Source organism: Rhipicephalus sanguineus, chromosome 3, assembly GCF_013339695.2.
Source record: "Rhipicephalus sanguineus isolate Rsan-2018 chromosome 3, BIME_Rsan_1.4, whole genome shotgun sequence".
Taxonomy (NCBI): Eukaryota; Metazoa; Arthropoda; class Arachnida; order Ixodida; family Ixodidae; genus Rhipicephalus; species Rhipicephalus sanguineus.
In genome coordinates, this window is record NC_051178.1 from 364,209 (window position 1) to 381,365 (window position 17,157).

A 17,157-nucleotide genomic window follows, 5' to 3' on the forward strand; every position below is an offset into this window, starting at 1 on the left:
TACCAAGCTTCTTCTCACGGCAAGCGTGGTCTTCTTGGTATCATGAAAGGATACTTTACCAAAAGAGTAAAATCATTTGTCTCTTTAGTGTCCCTTTAACACCAGTACTCACTGTGAAGCCCGAAGTAGCACTGAATTGCTTACGAGGTGTGTTAATGTTTTCGTTGTAAGGTTTTCAACCGGTTCGCACCCCTCGCAGGCAGCATGGGCGTGGTCGTGCAAATAGCGGCCATCATCTGGAAGGATGTGTACGTGCAGCTGATCAAGCGGCACTACTTCATCGCGCTGGGAGAGATCCTCCTGGTGGTGCTCTCTTTCACGGGCGTCGAGAACGACCGGCCAATCCTGCCGCCGGGCAAGTGTGCCAAACTGCCGTGTCTACGATTGACCGATCCCACAGTGTACGAGGAACGCAACCTGACTCAATTCCGTCCACCTCAATTGGTGAGTGCGCCGTTGCGATGTACGCCCGGGGCTATGCAGCGAAGCAAAGAATCGGTTAAAAAAAGACGTACTAGTCTCACTCAGTCATTGGTTAACCAGCGTCAAATAACGCGGCGCCCAGTTTTAAGCACAAGGCATTGTTTTGTGAACACGGGCCCCGCGTTCCTTGCATATTGATTCCAACTTCGCCGCTGATCACCCGCACTGGTGGTCTGGGGCAGTAGCCTATCCAGAAATTTTTTTCTGGGGAGGACAGGGGTGGAGGGATTAAACCATACTGTATGTATGTTCGTGCGTGCGTTGCGTGCCTGTATATATACCCGCACACTATTGAACTTCGGGAGGGGGGTTTGAACCCTTCCCCACCCACTGCCTAAGCCCGTGGTCTGGGTTTCTGGCGCTCGACCGCTGACCTGGAGGTCGCGGGTTCAATCCCGGCCGCAGTGACTGCACTTCGATTAAGGTGAAATGATAGAGGCCCGTGCACTTATATGTAGGTGCACGTTAAAAAATCCCAGGTGGTTGACATTTCTAAGACTACGGCGCCCCTCATAATCATATCGTGGGTTTGGGACGTAAAACCCCGATAGTTATTATTTCGTGGTGATTCTGCGGTGTGTAGCGGTGTGTAGATGGCGGGTTTTGGGCATTTAGATATAGTAAAGCAGCGCAGGAGAATAAAAATGTTCGCATGCACCTTTCCTTAATTACTTTATATCATCTCGCTTGACTTCACCGCCCGCGTTTTTGCAGATTCTCTACACGCCGGACACACCTCATGCGAAAGAGCTCATGAAGACGGCGTTTCCCTCAACACCCCCACGGACCGCCGGCTATGTGGACTACCTAGCCTTGGCACGTGTCTTCAAGCGCCTGGCGCCCGTGCCCAAGCGAGGTCCCGAGCAGCGCATCGTAGCCATTCAACTACTGTCATTCAGCTCGAATGAAAACAAGCTACCCAGCGGCTACCCTCGGGACCTCAAGTTTATACAAAGCATGTACGACGAACACAACTACCTGGCGCAGCGCTTCAAGGGCGTCACGTCGTTCGAGCCGTTGCCGACACCAGTGGGACAGCGAGAGTCTCTTGCCTACTGTCAGATGTCCCTCACCAAGGCACACGTAAAATTGGTGGGTGATCAGATGGGCTCGCACCCGCCGGAGTACGCGTTCTGGACGAGCAGAATCCCCGAAGGTCCGTTCCCCTTGGACGAAAAGTGAGTGCACCCCCGATCGACTTCTACGGCCGCTGCGTGGCGCTTCGCGCGTGTTCTCGCGCACCTGAAGAAAAAGTCGCACACGATTGCGAAAACGTGCTCTCGTCGCGCGATCTATATTGATTCAGAAGTAGAACACTGAAGATGAAAACTGCAGGTAACGCTCCCAGTTTTTGTTTTCCGCATCCCGACAAGTTGTATATATATATATATATATATATATATAGATATATATATATATATAGATATATATTATATATATATATATATAATATATATATATAGATATATATATATATAGTATATAATATATATATATTATATATATATATATATATATATATATATAGATATATATATATAGATATATATTATATTAGATATAATATATATATATATTATATATATATATAGATATATAATATTATTACACCACACACACACACGCTCTACTTTGCTGTTTTGTCGGACACATTCGGTTGTACACTGCGCGCGAGGGTGGTTGCGGACGCACAACTAACACTATATTGATATACAGCGCGCGCATGCCTTAAGCGCGAACCCCATGCATGCGAAAATTTACGCAACGGTGACGAGCGATGCGAGAGATCACAATCGCTCAAGCTGTCACTTGGTGTAGTGTGGCCACATCAGCAAGATAGAGCTACGCACCAGGACTGCGAAGACTAAGGAAACAGCGCAGCTGGTGGCGTTCTCCTCCTCCTCTCCTTCCCCCTCACCCTCGTTTCCCTTTCCCTTCCCTTGCTATACTATACATGGTTACGGCATGCTTCACCTTTTCCCCTAATCATTTCCCTCCTCCACACCCTTACATCACTGCTCCGTACTTTCGCTTGCATTCCCCTCCCTAAATATAGTATACTGCAAATGGCTATGTTGTATATCACCCTCTCCCTACCCATCCCCCTCACTTCCCTTTCCCACCTCATTGCTATACTATACTATACGGGGCTATGGTATGTTTTTTCTCTCTTACTCTTTTTTTCTAGCTCTCTATCTCTCTATTTCTCTTTCTCTTTCTTTCACTCTCTCTCTTTCTCTCGCTGTACTCGTTCTCTCGCCCATCTCAGTTAATGCATCCCACGCCGAACAAATCGGTGCACGTGTTCTGGGAGCGAAGCGGAACATGAAGAGGAGGATGAAGAGAGCGCACGCAGTTCATGATGATGGTAGTTTTTGTTGACGACTGAAACGGGGTTTCTCCGAGCATAAACAGCTCCACTGTTAAAACGGTCCATTCTTATGCATAAATGACGCGGTCGAAAAAATGTTGCACGAGATCCCGAACCGTGTTATGGAGGCCTTTAGAGCCCGATGCCATACCTCATTCACGCGACGGCTTCAGCGACGGATCACTACTGTAGCTGGCATGAAAGCGGCTACAGCGTACCAAATGCCTCTATTATGTAGTAACACTTAAGAGTGTCTCATGATGTCACGGTGCGTCTTTTGTTTATCCTTTCCCAGCGAAGATTTCATTCTACAATGTGCCGTCGTTGAAAATCGTCGTGAAAAAATTAAATTGGTCGTTTTGGAATGCCCTCTTTACAACGTAACGTAACGCACTTGGCACTGAAGTGAATATGAAAAAATTGCGTAATCTTCTTAACTGACCAATTAAGCGCAATTCAAAAGGTACTGTAATAAGCGTCACACAACTGCAAACAATGTGTAGCTGTTTTCATTAAGTTGCGGTTAACCACTTCATTGTAAATCCTTGGTTTCTTTTACCTGACTGCTGGTATACGTAAGCGCTTTCTGCTACAAGCATTTTTTTTTGGCTGACCACAGTTCTCTGCGCTCCACCCTTTAGCTAAGGCGTCGACACGGCACCGATTTCTAAGAGGCTTCGCATGCTTATTTTTTTTCCTCGGCGTCACTTCGCTTGCATCGCAGGAGTGGCTACAGCCTTACCGCCCTCCGCGCTGGCCTCGGCTACATGGTCCCTTTCTGTACACTAGTGGCCCGTCTTGTCGAGGAGAACCAGAGCGGCATGCGCGAGAAGCTACGTCTCGTCGGCCTGAACAACGCCGTCTATTGGCTCGGCCATTTTGTCGCCTCGTTCTTCATCGGCATGGTCGCTGTGCTCTGCAACATGACCCACATGATTTTCGCTCCCAACTGGCACAGCGAGTTCCACATCACCTACCTCATGGGAATCGACAAGCTGGTCGTCCTCGTAACATTTATCATATTCACCCTGATGTACATGGTCAAGGCGATGTTTCTGTCGCTCTTCTTCACGAGTCCCACAGCGGCGGTGGTGTTCGCGCTGTGCTACTGGCTAGGGGCGTACCTCGCGCCCTGGTTTTCGCTGGAGGATCTGGATGGATATGCCGCCGACTACATTATCGCCGGACGTCTGTCCAAGCTGTTGACGTCGCTGTCGCCATGCATGGGACTTCACTGGTGTTTCAGGATTCTCGGTTGTGCCGTAATCGCCGGTGAGTGACCTCAGCTGTAACTTATAGCGATGTCGCTGTAGGCACGTGCTGGATGTCGCTTGTAGTGATATAGTGAGGGGAAAACGGTAGCTGTAAAATAACGCAGGTCAGTTTCACGAATACATTAGTTGATAGTAGGAAGTCTGGTTTTGTGCTGCCTAGAAAAAACGCAGCATGGTATAAAATGTTGCACTATTGCTTTCGAAGCGCGTCACATTAGCGCAGGATGCCTTCAATAGTAGAATGCTCAAAATACAGATTGAGTTCTTCTTTTTCAGGCGAAGATTACACCTTTCAAATGGTGAACGAAGAGGTTCTCGGTCTCGACAACGTCAAGATGGTTGAAATATGGGCCGTGATGCTGGCCACCACTGTTTTCGTAGCCATCATGATTTGGTACTTTGGCAACGTGCTTACATGGGCGCTCGGGGTACCGTTGGAACCGTGGTTTCCCTTCACACTCAAATATTGGATACCAGCAGTGCAGGGTAGCGTAGAGATCATCGAACCCAAAGAACCGGATGGTTATCGCTTCCAGAAGTACCCAACGATTGAAGCAGCAGTCACTGTGAGCCAGCTTGAGTACGAGCGCAAGCAGAAGCACATTCTGCGCGACACAAACTTCAAAGCTTACCCCGGTGAGATCTTGGGTATCGTTGCACCAAACGGAGCGGGTAAAACCAGTCTATGCAACGTTCTTACCGGCTACGCTCTTCCTAATGCGGGCCAAGTCATGGTCCTTGGTTACGACATGATGATGCAGACTGCCTATGCTAGGCAGAGCATTGCTTACGTCCAGCAGCGCGACGTGCTCTTTCCTGAGTTGACCGTTCACGAGCACCTTCTGTTTTTCGGCTCGATGAGAGACGAGGCATGGGCCGTGCTGGACAAGCAGCTGACTCAAGTGCGAGACATGCTTCAGCTCGAACCAATTATGAACGTACTGTGCGTTAAGCTGGACGTATCTCAGAAGAAAATTCTGAGTCTCGCTGTTGCACTCATCACCTGTCCAAAAGTTCTAATAATGGACGAAGTCATGGTGAAAATGTACCCGGAGACCAGGAAGATAGCTTGGAACGCGTTGATTTCTCTGAAGAGTGCCATGTGCATCATCGCGGCCACGGCAAATGTGTACGAAGTCGATACGCGAGCGGACAGGCTCGTCGTGTTGGGCTACGCGGCCCACAAGTGCTACGGCACCACAGCTTTTATACAGAGACGTTACGGCTGGGGATACACTGTAAAAGTAATGAAAGGTCCGCAGTTCAGGGCCCGAAATGTCCTGGCAGCCGTTCGCCAGGCAATACCGGAGGCTCACGTGCTACAAGACCACAGAATGTACGCTGCCATTGGGCTTGGACAACACACCGACTACACTCCCGTGGCAACAGTGCTGAACAGACTCGAGGCTGAGCAGCGCCAGTTCGGCATAAGCTCGTTCACAATCATTGTGGTTACGATGGAAGACATCTTCTTTCGCATTGTACTCGAAATGGACTCGGGTGACTACCAGTACAAGGCTAACTTGGAAAAGGCGATGGGCATAGACGCGAAGAGGGGTGCCGGTGTCGATGACCCCGTGGACTACACCATGGCCAACCTTACCGTTAATACGGAAGACCTGGGTGGCATTGTTGCCGGTGGCGAGAAGTACGAATCGTCCCTCGAAATCCAACAGCACGTCAAGGCCGTCTACGACTTGAAGCCCGGCAAGCCCACTTGGGGACAACTGTTTATGGCAATGATAATCAAGCGTCGCCAATACACCTGGCAAACCTTGGCCTTGCCCTTGTTTTGCTTCATCGTGCCTACTGTCATCCTTATTCTGCGCGGGGAGCTCGAGATGGTCGCGGGACCACGGGTGGCGGTCGAGTTTTCTCCCGACAACTTCATCTACGACCTCCGCAACTTGGACAAAACGGAGAACATTTTCGTCGCCTTCGACGACGCAACTAAGTCATTAGGAGAAAATGGATACGAAAAGTACGTCCGGTCTCAGGAACTTCCTGTAGAGAGGATTCCGAACATTAGTAAATTTCTGGACGAGCAAAAACGAGCAAGGGCCGGCCAGGAAAAATACGTGTTTGGAGGCGAGTTCTCTGCTCCGAAGGACAACCCGACGATGCGGAAGGCTGTGGCTTGGTTCAACGGCGACGCATTCCACTCGCAGTCTTTGTCCATAAATGTCATTTCTACTGTGCTCCTGCGCAATGTGACGAATGACGACAACAGCGAAGTAGTGGCCGTACTGCGACCAATAAAAAAGGGCAAGAAAATCATCGCCTCCAGGCGCCTGCGGAATGCACGGCATGCGGAGACTCTCGGAGAGATCATATCTTCGAGGCTGACAAATTTTCTTTTGCTTCCGGCCGGCATTTCAGTGGCCACGGCCAGCTTCATCTTCTTCCCAGTGGACGACCGCGCAAGCAACTCGAAGCGCATGCAGTTTGTGTCTGGTGTGTCGCCGGTAATTTACTGGCTGGCTAACTATGTTTGGGACATGTTCATGGCAATGGTGGGACTGATGTGCATGCTGTTTCCAGGATTTCTCTTCTACCAGCACTTCGGCAACTACGGTAAGTAATCGGACGTTTCATCTGCCCCCAGAAAAGGATATCGTGTGTACAATTAATAATGTCCGTTATAAGCAGCTCCGTTTGCGGATGTTTGATGACGTGTACTTAGATTTAGGTGCACGTTAAAGAACCACAGGTGGTCGAAATTTCCGGAGCCCTCCACTACGGCGTCTCTCATAATTATATTGCGGTTATGGGACGTTAAACCCCAGATATTACTATTATTATTTGCGGATGAATGAGGAACAGCGCTCGAGCTTTGTGTTACCGGCTGACTTCATTCGTCTGGGCACTTCGTAAAGACGACTGTGACGTAGCGCCCATACGCACCGCGTCATATTGAGACGATTGCATCCGAGTGCCAGAGTGCCACCACAGATTTCATATCAAGTTGGAACTCGATTTACCGAAGTGATTACCACGCTCGAAATATTTCGTTAAATCGGGAAGTTCATAAACATCGTGAAAAGAATTCTTCAGTTCTTCGTAATCTGAAACTTTCGCGTAGGGATAAACATAAGCTACCACGGCATCGTATTTGCCGCGCGCCTGCGCATGTGAAAATCCGCGAGGGTGGCGCCGAGATCGAGCATGCGATGTCGCCCGGACATGAGACCGTCTCCCATCTTTTCTTCGTCTCTCGTCGTGGTATTTGCGTTAATTCTACCGTAAGGACATGAGTCTCCATGTCCGGAAGATGCAGGTAAAGTCGCACTCATTAGGCTATAATGGGCTGCCGATATGCAAAGGCGGGGAGGAGCGATGCAGTGATTGTGGTAGCACACCGAGCGAAAAAAAAATCGCAGCATATCCACGGAGTGATTGATGATGAGTGGGCGAAGCTGCGGAGGTTCATCGGTAAACCGTGAATCTTCCGTGAATTCTGCCCAGTACATCATCACCGACGTGAGATCGGGCGCGTTTATACTAAAGGTTCGATGAGAGTTATGACGACTTGCAGCTCACTTTAATTTTACATGTACGCTGTGAATTTTCATTTAGAAAACCATTGCTTTAGAAAACATCTGGCGTCTTTCGTTAAGCAGCTGGCGTCTTTTCGTTTTGCTTTAGAAACATCTGGCGTTCTTTCGTTTTGCTTTTAGAAAACATCTGGCGTCTTTCGTTGGTTTATTTCATCAATCAACGGCGTTTTGAACAAAATTTTTATTGTTTAATCACGCACAGGAGAAATCTCACCAGGCACTACCTTGGAGGTAAACAATGGCTGCTAATGGGAATGAGAGACAGAAGTAGTCGGCTTTTAGCTAACACTTACACTTCTACTTCTACTAACGTTTCCTACTGGAACATGCCAATGGCTGCTAATGGAGAATGAGAGACAGAAGAATTCGGCTTTTAGTTAACGCGCACGCTGCGAATTTTTTATTGTTCAACAACGCACAGGAAGAATCTGCCACCGGCACCACCTTGGAGGTCAAGATCTGGTACTAGCGTTACGACTGGTTACGCACTACGACTACGAGGGACGAACGGCTGCCGCTTTAAGGAGCTTCGCCCCTAAAAAAAATTCGAGGAGACGATCAGTGCCATCTGTCGCACAAACCGTGAAACAAAGAAAGCATGCACGCCGCCCCTAATGCCATAACTTATGTAAGAGCGATACCGACTGCCGAGTCCGTTGTTCGTGCGTGGGCGTGGTGGCGCCTTGTGAAGGAGTAAATCTAGGGCCATGGCTAGGGCGCCTAGATGCTCTGACGCTATAGCTCGAAGGCACACCCGTCTGTGTCGAAATTAAACAACCGTTTCTTTTTAAAACAACTTGGATGAATCGGGTTTAGCGGCCAAGTTAGTTTGGTCAATACGTGTTGGTGTCAGCATTTAATAACACGAGCACCTGCTGTGGAAGCAACATTTGTTCATTATATCGCAAGATTCGTAAAATCGGCCTTCGTTAACTGGCATTTTAATTGTAGTAGCAGCTATAGGAGCTGCTGGGATTTGGACATTGTCATTTTACACACGGCGAGTCGTAGCGGGATCCTCAAGGCGGCGTTGTTACTAGCACTTTCTTTTTTGCACCTTTTCTAGATTGCGAAGCGTCTTCTCGCGGCAAGAGTGCTGCTTTTGGTATTGTGAGCTTGCTAATGCGAGAATTGTTGTCTTTGCAATGGCCTTTCACCAGCGACATGCACAAAATCATTTGTGTGCGTCAATATTGTGTTTAAAAAATCATCCTATAAGGAATATCCCCGGAGCCTGTCCCCTGGAACTTCGAGTGATTCTTTTTCTTCATCACTTGAAGCCTCCATCTTGTTTTCAACATCTTTCTCGATTGAACCTTACATGTCATCCTTGTGCCTTTTAGCCTGAACATGCAAGACTAACACGCCTAAATATCTCTCCTAACGCCTACACCTTACGCGTGCTTTTGTATGATCTCGGTGCACACAAGCGCAGATAAGACGATGATCACGCCTTTCGAAATCCACACACTGCCTACAGGAACGGTATCTAAGCAATGACTGCATCGTGCATGATTTCAAAGTGCAAGTTGTAAAGGTCAAAATATATTGCGAGGAGGGAAAACGTACTGCAGATTAGGGCTTGTGCTTTTCACAAGAGATGTGACGTGCATGTGCAGAAAAAGCATGGGCGATAGCATTTATTCAGAACTCTTTTACTCGAGATGTTGTAATTAGAGCATACTTAGGGATGGCTGCAACACCGCGGATGGCGACGCTTTCAATAAAAGGGATGTTGAGGGTTTCCAGCGCGCATATAAACAGCGAGTTTGCATTCGTAGTTTGGAACGTATAAAACGTTTCTATTTACGACCTTGTTCGTTTCATTTTTTTTACAGTGATCATTGCCAGTATCACATATGCTCTCTTCATGCACAGCATGTTGCCATTTGTTTATTTCTACTCCTTTGTCACGGACTCCTTGGTCTCCGGATTCATGGTGGTTCATGCAATAACCTTCTTTTCTGGTGAGTACACTGCGCCTGTTGCCTTTGCGAATAGTGTAAAATGATCACTGTGGTGCTCTAGTCGGTAATCATTTCACTCCTCAGTCGCGCCGGGCCTGGGGCAGCGTGCATCGGGGATTAACGCGATAGCGTTAATGAGCCTGTGTCGCAGAAGCTCTGGTGTCGGCGTCGTTGGCTGTGAGCGTGATAGATGCAAATATAAACCCTGTGTTCAAGTGGGAATCGAACCCAGGACTTCCGCGTGGCGGTTAGGTGTTTTACCACAGAGCCACGCCAGTAACTGAAACTGCTTCGAAAAAAAAAAAAAACCTACACATTCGTGATGTAGATCGAGAAGCCCCGTTAGCAGAAGGGTGGAATTGAACTAAGCGTCACGCTATGCGAATCGCGTGACGAGTAGGTTTAAAGGCCCACCCATTACAAAGCGGTCAGGCATAATTAAGCATAATCATCATCAGCAACAGCATGAACCAAGTGTGCAGCTGTGCATATTGCCTCACGAACGCGTAGCGGGTACTTAGTTGATTTGCAGTATGAGTTATGGCGTGGTGGGCACATCGCAACTGCACTCGGAGTAAGCACGCATTCTAGAAGTATCAAACGTTCATTGTTACGCGCACAGACGTTACTTTCCTCGCGGTATGCTTGAGGACTCCACTGGGAAGCGAAGACTGGTAAGCGAATGGGAAGACGATGCGAATGGGGCCCGATAGCGATATCGCGGTCTTCTCTTGCAGGCGAACCTCGAGCGTCCAAACACAGGCGCACATAATCACTGGGGTGTGATGGAGGTGGTCAGCTTATGGTAGAATTAATGAGATTCATATTAGGGTAATGTAGAATATATGCATTCCTTCGATATAGGTTTCGTACATTACGAGAAAATGTTAATGTTAGCAGCCAGAGAATCAGTCGAGGAGCAGAGAGTGAGATATATATGCACAAGGAATACAAAGTTACTCTGGTATGAAGAGCGCGAGAGCTACGAAATTCTATCTTCCTTTTATGATAGAATGCTTGTCTGCAAGAATTATTCAGTATTACGTATTAAATTACACATTATAACGGAAGAATGTTTAGTAGTGCGGCCAGTAAACGGAAAAGTTCAATTGGATTAGAGCGCTTACGCTGGTATAGAGCTGTTATGGACCTGTTAAGTACAGTGTCTATACCCGCAAAGCCCAGTGTATCACAACTGACGCGTTGATTACGCGTTTCTAATTCGCTAGGCGTTTATGTAGTATACAGTCCAGCGCACGTAGCAATAATTATAACAGTAATTTGTCCTCGTTCGCTGCAGGCATGGTATCCACATTGGGATACCAACTGTACATGATCCATAATGAACGCGGGCAGGACCTTGTGAGCGTAGAGCACGACCGAGATCCAGTGCTCTGGCTGCTCTACTTCTGCCCGCCATTCAGTGCCTCGTGGGCGCTTGTGAAGGTGGTGCAACTGAGCCTTGAAAACATCTACTGCACGTACACCTCCGACTTGAGCGTCATCTACGACGTGTGCGCGTTCGTCAGGAACAGCGCTGAAGACGCCGCCATCATGTTGACCGGCCTTCGCTACTGCTGTGCTACTTTCTACAACAGCAACCAGACATCGGTGCACCCGCTCTCCTGGACGTCGTTCCACAGGTACTTACGCATCGTGGCCGATTGGCAACGTTACAAAAGAAAAAGGAAACGGTGAAAGAGCGTTACCAGTTTTTTTGCACAAAGTAGCGCTGCTTATTTCACCAACAAATGGAACAATGGTATAAGTGTATCGGGATACCGTTTGCAAAGCAGTCATTGCATACATGTTACATACATTGCATACATTTCACTCCTGCACTGCGGTCGGGTAATATGGTTAGGCTGCGCGCCGCTCAGGTCCTTAATAACTCCGTTCAGGTCCCCGAGATTACACGGTTGGCCGACACGATCTCCGGAGCCGCGGATGCGCGATCAGGCGTCAGTTTAGTTTTTTAAAAGGCGCGTGCCGAAGCACGTCGCCGGCAGCGAAACGCTCGCTATCCTCCGCGACTGGTGAGTTACGCACAAACATTTTCAGCAGCATTCCGTGAAACTTCTCGCAACACGGAGCAGCGTGCCTTCCAAGTCCCGAAGCATGGAAACCGCTGAAAATTTCGGTCCATTTTACCATCTTGTTCGTTGAAGCTAAACCTAACGCTGCAACGGAAGCCATGTATTGGTTAAAAACCGCTGCTTCGGCCACAAACATGGAGCAAAATCAGATGACTGGTGCTGAGAAGTTGTCCGGGTGAGCAGAAAACGTCCAACGGCGCGCTCATTTTAACTTGCTTCGTGGACGCGGGTCACCAGTTGTGCACCACCGGCACTGCCTTCGTACCATACACGGTGCTCGAAATATGTTTTCTCTTCGCCGCAAGCGAGACGTTAAGCCGCCGCTCGCCAGTACTGGCACTGGTGCGATGATTCCTATCCATAGCTTGTTCCGTGCGCTATATGATGCTGGATAGCCAGCTACCTTTAAAATGCTTCGCAAAACACCGTCTTGGGCAGCGCAGTATCTACATGAAACTTGAGAGGTTTGAAATCGAGAGGCAGGAGCCTTGCTAACCGCGAATGTGCCTGCAATGAGGCAATTAGTACTTCAAGTTAGCATTTCACTGGCTCATGGATGCCCATAGCAGAGCCGAGTTGGTTTTACGTGGGCTCGTTTGGGGCCTTGCTAGCCCCAATATATCTGGCGAGTCCGGCTGACCTTTTCATTTTTCTCCGTGGCAATGACAGGGACGGCGCCATGACCGAAATGACGGTGATGTTTGTCGAAGGCTTGGTGTGCTTGGTGCTGCTCGTGCTCATCGAGCACGCCGTGATGCGTCACTGGTTCGCCCCGGCTGACGTGGTACAGGCACCAGTCGCGGAGTTGACGTCTCCGGATGTGCTCGCGGAATTCAACTACGTCAACAAGATTCTCCAGCGACAAGACCTCCACAAGCCCTCGCTTCTCGCGTTGGAGCTGAAGAAAGTGTACGACCGAAACGCCGCACTCGGTGGAGTGTCCTTCCACGTGGACCCCGGTGAGACGCTCGCTGTGATGGGGATGCTGGGCTGCGGCAAGTCCACCCTCCTGGACGTCTTGTCGGGCTTCAAGCCCGCGAGCGGAGGCACGGCCTACATCGGCACCGTGTCGCTCAAGGAAGTGGCCCGCTGGGAGAAGTTGATCGGACTCTGTCCCGAGTACGACGCCTTCCTGGGGCGGCTGACTGTGCGCCAGACTATGGTGCTCCACGCGACTCTCCGCGGAGTTCAGTACCAGGACCGGGCCACGCTCATCCAGCACATCTTCGAGCTGCTCAACCTGGAACCCGTCGCGGACGAAACCATCGACAACTGCAGGTATATAAGCTTGCCTGAGCGTGCTGCGTTTCTGAAAGAACTGAGGCGGGTTACAGGTTTAAAACTAGCCATTTACGTAGATTGCGAAGGAAGATATCTTTAGTTTCCCATTTTTACAGGAGGATAGCGAATATTTCGTTGGGCTTCTGGCTACGTTGGCAGATATCAACTGAGCGTCAGTAGCTTCGCTTTGCAAGGCGCTCGCTCAACAGGAAAGTATTCCTCGGTAGGACGGGTGACGAAGACGAGTGCTTGTAAAACAGTCATCTTTGTACGTTCCCGCTTTCCTAACCAGGTATTCGCATTGCGTCGCTCATTTCGTCTTTTTGCTGAAGATGAGCGAGAACTTTTACAAAGTGTCTTGTGCAGTCCCGATTTATGATGATCGCTGCCGGAGTTATCCATCGAAGCAGCCGTTAAGTCATTGTGCATTAAAATTGTGAACGCTATTTGCCTTTGAAGGATTCTGTTATGCAGTTGATCGCTATTTCCTCAGCCTTCAAGAAAGCGATTGAATTTGCGCATGTAGAATACTTGCTCTTTATTCCATCCGTCTTTTGACGCTTGCACGTATCATGTTCAGTCATACGAATCCGAATAGTAGCCATAAGTTAGCAAGCGCTAAATAAATAACTTGCCGTCTGTGTTGCCATAAAACGCACATCGCTAAGCAGTTACGACTGTTCCCGTTCTTTTCACTTGTTAAACCGTCACCCCATATCAAAGAAAGAAAACTATCTTCCTGATATAAAAGCAATCATGTTTTTCACAAATGGTACGTGAATATGTTGGCGCTTATATTCTTGTGCGTCTTACGGGACGGCTTCGACGGAAATGAGTTGCCGGAACACTCTAAAAAAAGTAATTTGACTGACTTGCCATGTATATGACTCTCTTTAAAGAGTAACCTGAACTCTCTTTGGAGATCACTATACCCTCGTCGGAGAGTCGTGGGAGCCGAAAGAGAAAGTTAGCATGCCTTTTTACAGAGTCATATGCGTGGCAAGTTAGAACTCGGCGATTTTTCTTAGTGTGCATATGTAAACGTTTTTCAATTAGTTGCTGTCTTCCTGTACATATTTTCATTAATAATTATGACCTCTTAGCTGACTCGACGCATCATGGTACCGTTATAACGCTGCAGATAGAGCGGAGTTTCGTGAAGGGGTCACGTCATGGTCGTCCAACTAATCTCGGTTTATCATAGAAACTGGCCGCAATACGGCTAGTCACCCGTCACGGTGGTCTAGTGGTTATGGTGGTTGACTGCTGACCCTCAGGTCGCGGGATCGAATCCCGGACGCGGCGGCCGCATTTTCGATGGAGACGAAAATGCTTGAGGCCCTTGTGCTTAGATTTAGGCGCACGGTCAAGAACCGCAGGTCATCGAAATTTCCGGAGCCCTCCACTACGGCGTCTCTCATAATCATATCGTGGTTTTGGGACGTAAAAGCCCACAAATTATTACAATAATACGGCTAGTCAGGCGAATATGTGGGTGTTCCGAATGCACATTTTAAACTCGAAAGTCCAATTTGACTGCGCTGCCAATAATACTTGCCACTTCAAGCAACCGCCCTTGCGTCGTACACTGTGTGACAGTAAATGAGAAGCCACCACTACGTAGTCTGTCCGAAACAGCGGAACACTTCACACATTGTTCTGTTCACCAAACCATGTAGTACACAACTTCACAGCAAAGGCATCGTCATTGCATTGCGCGAACGTGGCAAAAAAAGAAACGCAAGATTGTGCTCGTGTTATTTCTTGCAACCAGTACTTGTATTCGCAACGTACAAATCATGACCTCCAAGATTTGCTTTTTTTACCCGATAGAATCCTTTTCAGAAGCGTCAGTTCATTTCTTCACCACTCATGGTTACCACGTTACTGCGAGATTAAATGGCGACATTAAAAAGTAAAAATTACAATTTTTGACCGCCTGGCACTCGCACAAATCTTGCAGAATTGTGAGGCGCGTACGGGTTAATATGCAATACTTTTCATCCTTGAAATTTCATCATTGTATTAGCCCCATCAAAAACGCGGGCATAGCTCTTGTTAGGCCCAGTGGGTAGGCGTTATTAGCTTGTTGAAATGACCTGTGAAGGAGGCGGCGCGGCTTACTTCGCATGCGAAGACAAGAAAGATGGGTGGAGCCCGTCTACCGCGAAGCGCGCGCACGACTAATGGACGAAGAAGATGCAACGTATGCGCTTTAATTGCCAACCTGTGCGCGTCTGGTGTGGAAAAAATGCGTGAATACGCTACTTACGTAAGCCCCTTGCACCGTCTCGGCAGCGCGAGCAACAGGCGCAAGCTGGCCGTGGCTGTGGCCATCGTTGGCTTGCCTCCCGTGCTGCTGATGGACGACCCGGCGACCGGCCTGGACCACTTCGCCAAGCGCACCATCTACAAGTCGGTGCAGATGTTGCGGCAGCTGAGCAAGTCGGCCGTGCTCGTAGTGACCACCAGCCTGTGCGACGCCGTCATCATGTCCGACCGCATGGCCATTATGGTGGACGGCATGTTCCGCTGCATCGGCAACCTTGGCCAGCTGCGGACCAGGCTCTGCCGCGGGTTCGTGCTCCGGGTCAAGGTCAGTGTAGCAGCCTGGTGTCCTTAGATTGTGAATGATGGAATAACCTACACTACCTTGTGATATTTGGCCTGAGTGACGAGCATTTGGCCTGTGCGGTGCTTAACCTATATACTGCGCACAAAAAAAGAAAAATAAAACGTCGAATGGCTTAGCCATAAGCGCAGACATTATGTGGATGTTGTCCTTTGTGGAATATGATTCTGTGGAGCTTCAACGGCGCGCTACTGTTCTCAGATTCAAAATAAAATAAACCGTGTAGCACACGTTCCTTGTAACTTTTACCGCTGTATGTTGTTCGCTTAGCATATGTCTCTTAGATCGCCATCTCTCAAGGAGTTTAGTAGCGATAACTTTCAAGGCTGCATCAAGGAGCATGTCAACCGGTTTTCACAATAAAATAGAACGTATTCGTATACTCTCACACTCGCGTTCAGAGCAAGCATATATATTTACCGTCACTTGTAGGCGCGGCCAGCACAGGGGCTGCGGCACAGATACAGCTGACGACCACCAATCACAGGCGGCAAGCATGCGATAAGGACAGACTGAGCGCTATGGGTGCCTTTTTTTTTTAATCTGTCCCGCAGCCTCCAAAGAAGGATGGCTCCCTTTACAAGCTTTGAAAACTCTGGTCTGTAAGTGTGGAAAAATATTGACAGCCTATGGCTTCTGCCTCATTTTTTGGCTTTGTTTTGCTATTGTTGACTACAAGAGCGATTACGCAGCTGAAAATGAATTTCATTGTTTCCGGTACAATTGGGCGAGCTACTGTAGTCGCGACACACCCAAGAAATATGGTTTAGCTAGTGAACATGCGCTCAGAATTGCACTTTAAAGCGACTTTTTGCGAATATAGCACGATATAATCGTGAAGTGTGCATGAAAGGAGCTCGTCGTGCGCATTGCCCGTCCCAGCTGAAGCCCGAGGCGTACGGTAACCCGGAGGCCTGGAAAGCCATCGACGGCTTGGTCAAGTCGTCGTTCCCGGCGGTCCTCTTCTCGGGCCAGATGACCGCCTTCGTCGAGTACGAAGTGGAGAAGATTCCGCCGTGGAGAGACCTGGCGCGGACGCTGGCCAACTTGAAGCAACAGCTGGCCCAGTACACGTACGACATACTCTTGAGCGAGGTGACGCTCGAGCATGTCGTACTGAAGATCGCCAAGTACCAGGTGGTGCCGATCAGGGGCCCCATCATCCCGTCATGACGGCTGCGCTGATCGCCGGGCAGTCGCAGCCGACTAGGCTCGCCCACGAGCGCATCTGTAACGCGCTTTTTTGTTTTATTTGAACAAGAAAGCGGCTCATTACCGATCATGTACGCTAAATGCTGTGCCTTGTGTAATCTTCACTCTGACGGGGCGCGCAGAGAAGCAGCCTTTGATGTAGAATAAAAAATGCGGGCTGCGATAATTACTCGGCCGCTGCTTACATTATGACGTGCATCTTTGACGAGGGCGAGCAAACACGGCGAAAATGAACATTATGCGCGCTCTTAAGCGTAAGAAAGCCTCGATAATTTCAACGTGCT

At 48.8% G+C, this 17,157-nt stretch overlaps 1 protein-coding gene across 1 annotated transcript; it reads left to right on the forward strand.

Annotated features, from left to right (window-relative positions):
* The first annotated feature begins 204 nt into the window (after positions 1-204).
* LOC119388403 (cholesterol transporter ABCA5) lies at positions 205-17,044 on the forward strand. Its single transcript, XM_049414370.1, has 9 exons — positions 205-444; positions 1,198-1,661; positions 3,579-4,126; positions 4,405-6,702; positions 9,524-9,652; positions 10,953-11,295; positions 12,418-13,026; positions 15,328-15,625; positions 16,544-17,044. Exons 1-9 carry the CDS (start codon positions 205-207, stop codon positions 16,832-16,834), a joined length of 5,220 nt encoding a protein of 1,739 aa, XP_049270327.1. The 3' UTR covers positions 16,835-17,044.
* Positions 17,045-17,157: the final 113 nt, after the last annotated feature.

Coding starts and splice junctions, on each gene's coding strand:
- LOC119388403 (XM_049414370.1), top strand. CDS start 205: ATGGGCGTGGTCGTGCAAATAGCGGCCATCATCTGGAAGGATGTGTAC. Junction 1,662..3,578: donor CCGTTCCCCTTGGACGAAAA/GTGAGTGCACCC, acceptor CTTGCATCGCAG/GAGTGGCTACAGCCTTACCG. Junction 13,027..15,327: donor GAAACCATCGACAACTGCAG/GTATATAAGCTT, acceptor CCGTCTCGGCAG/CGCGAGCAACAGGCGCAAGC.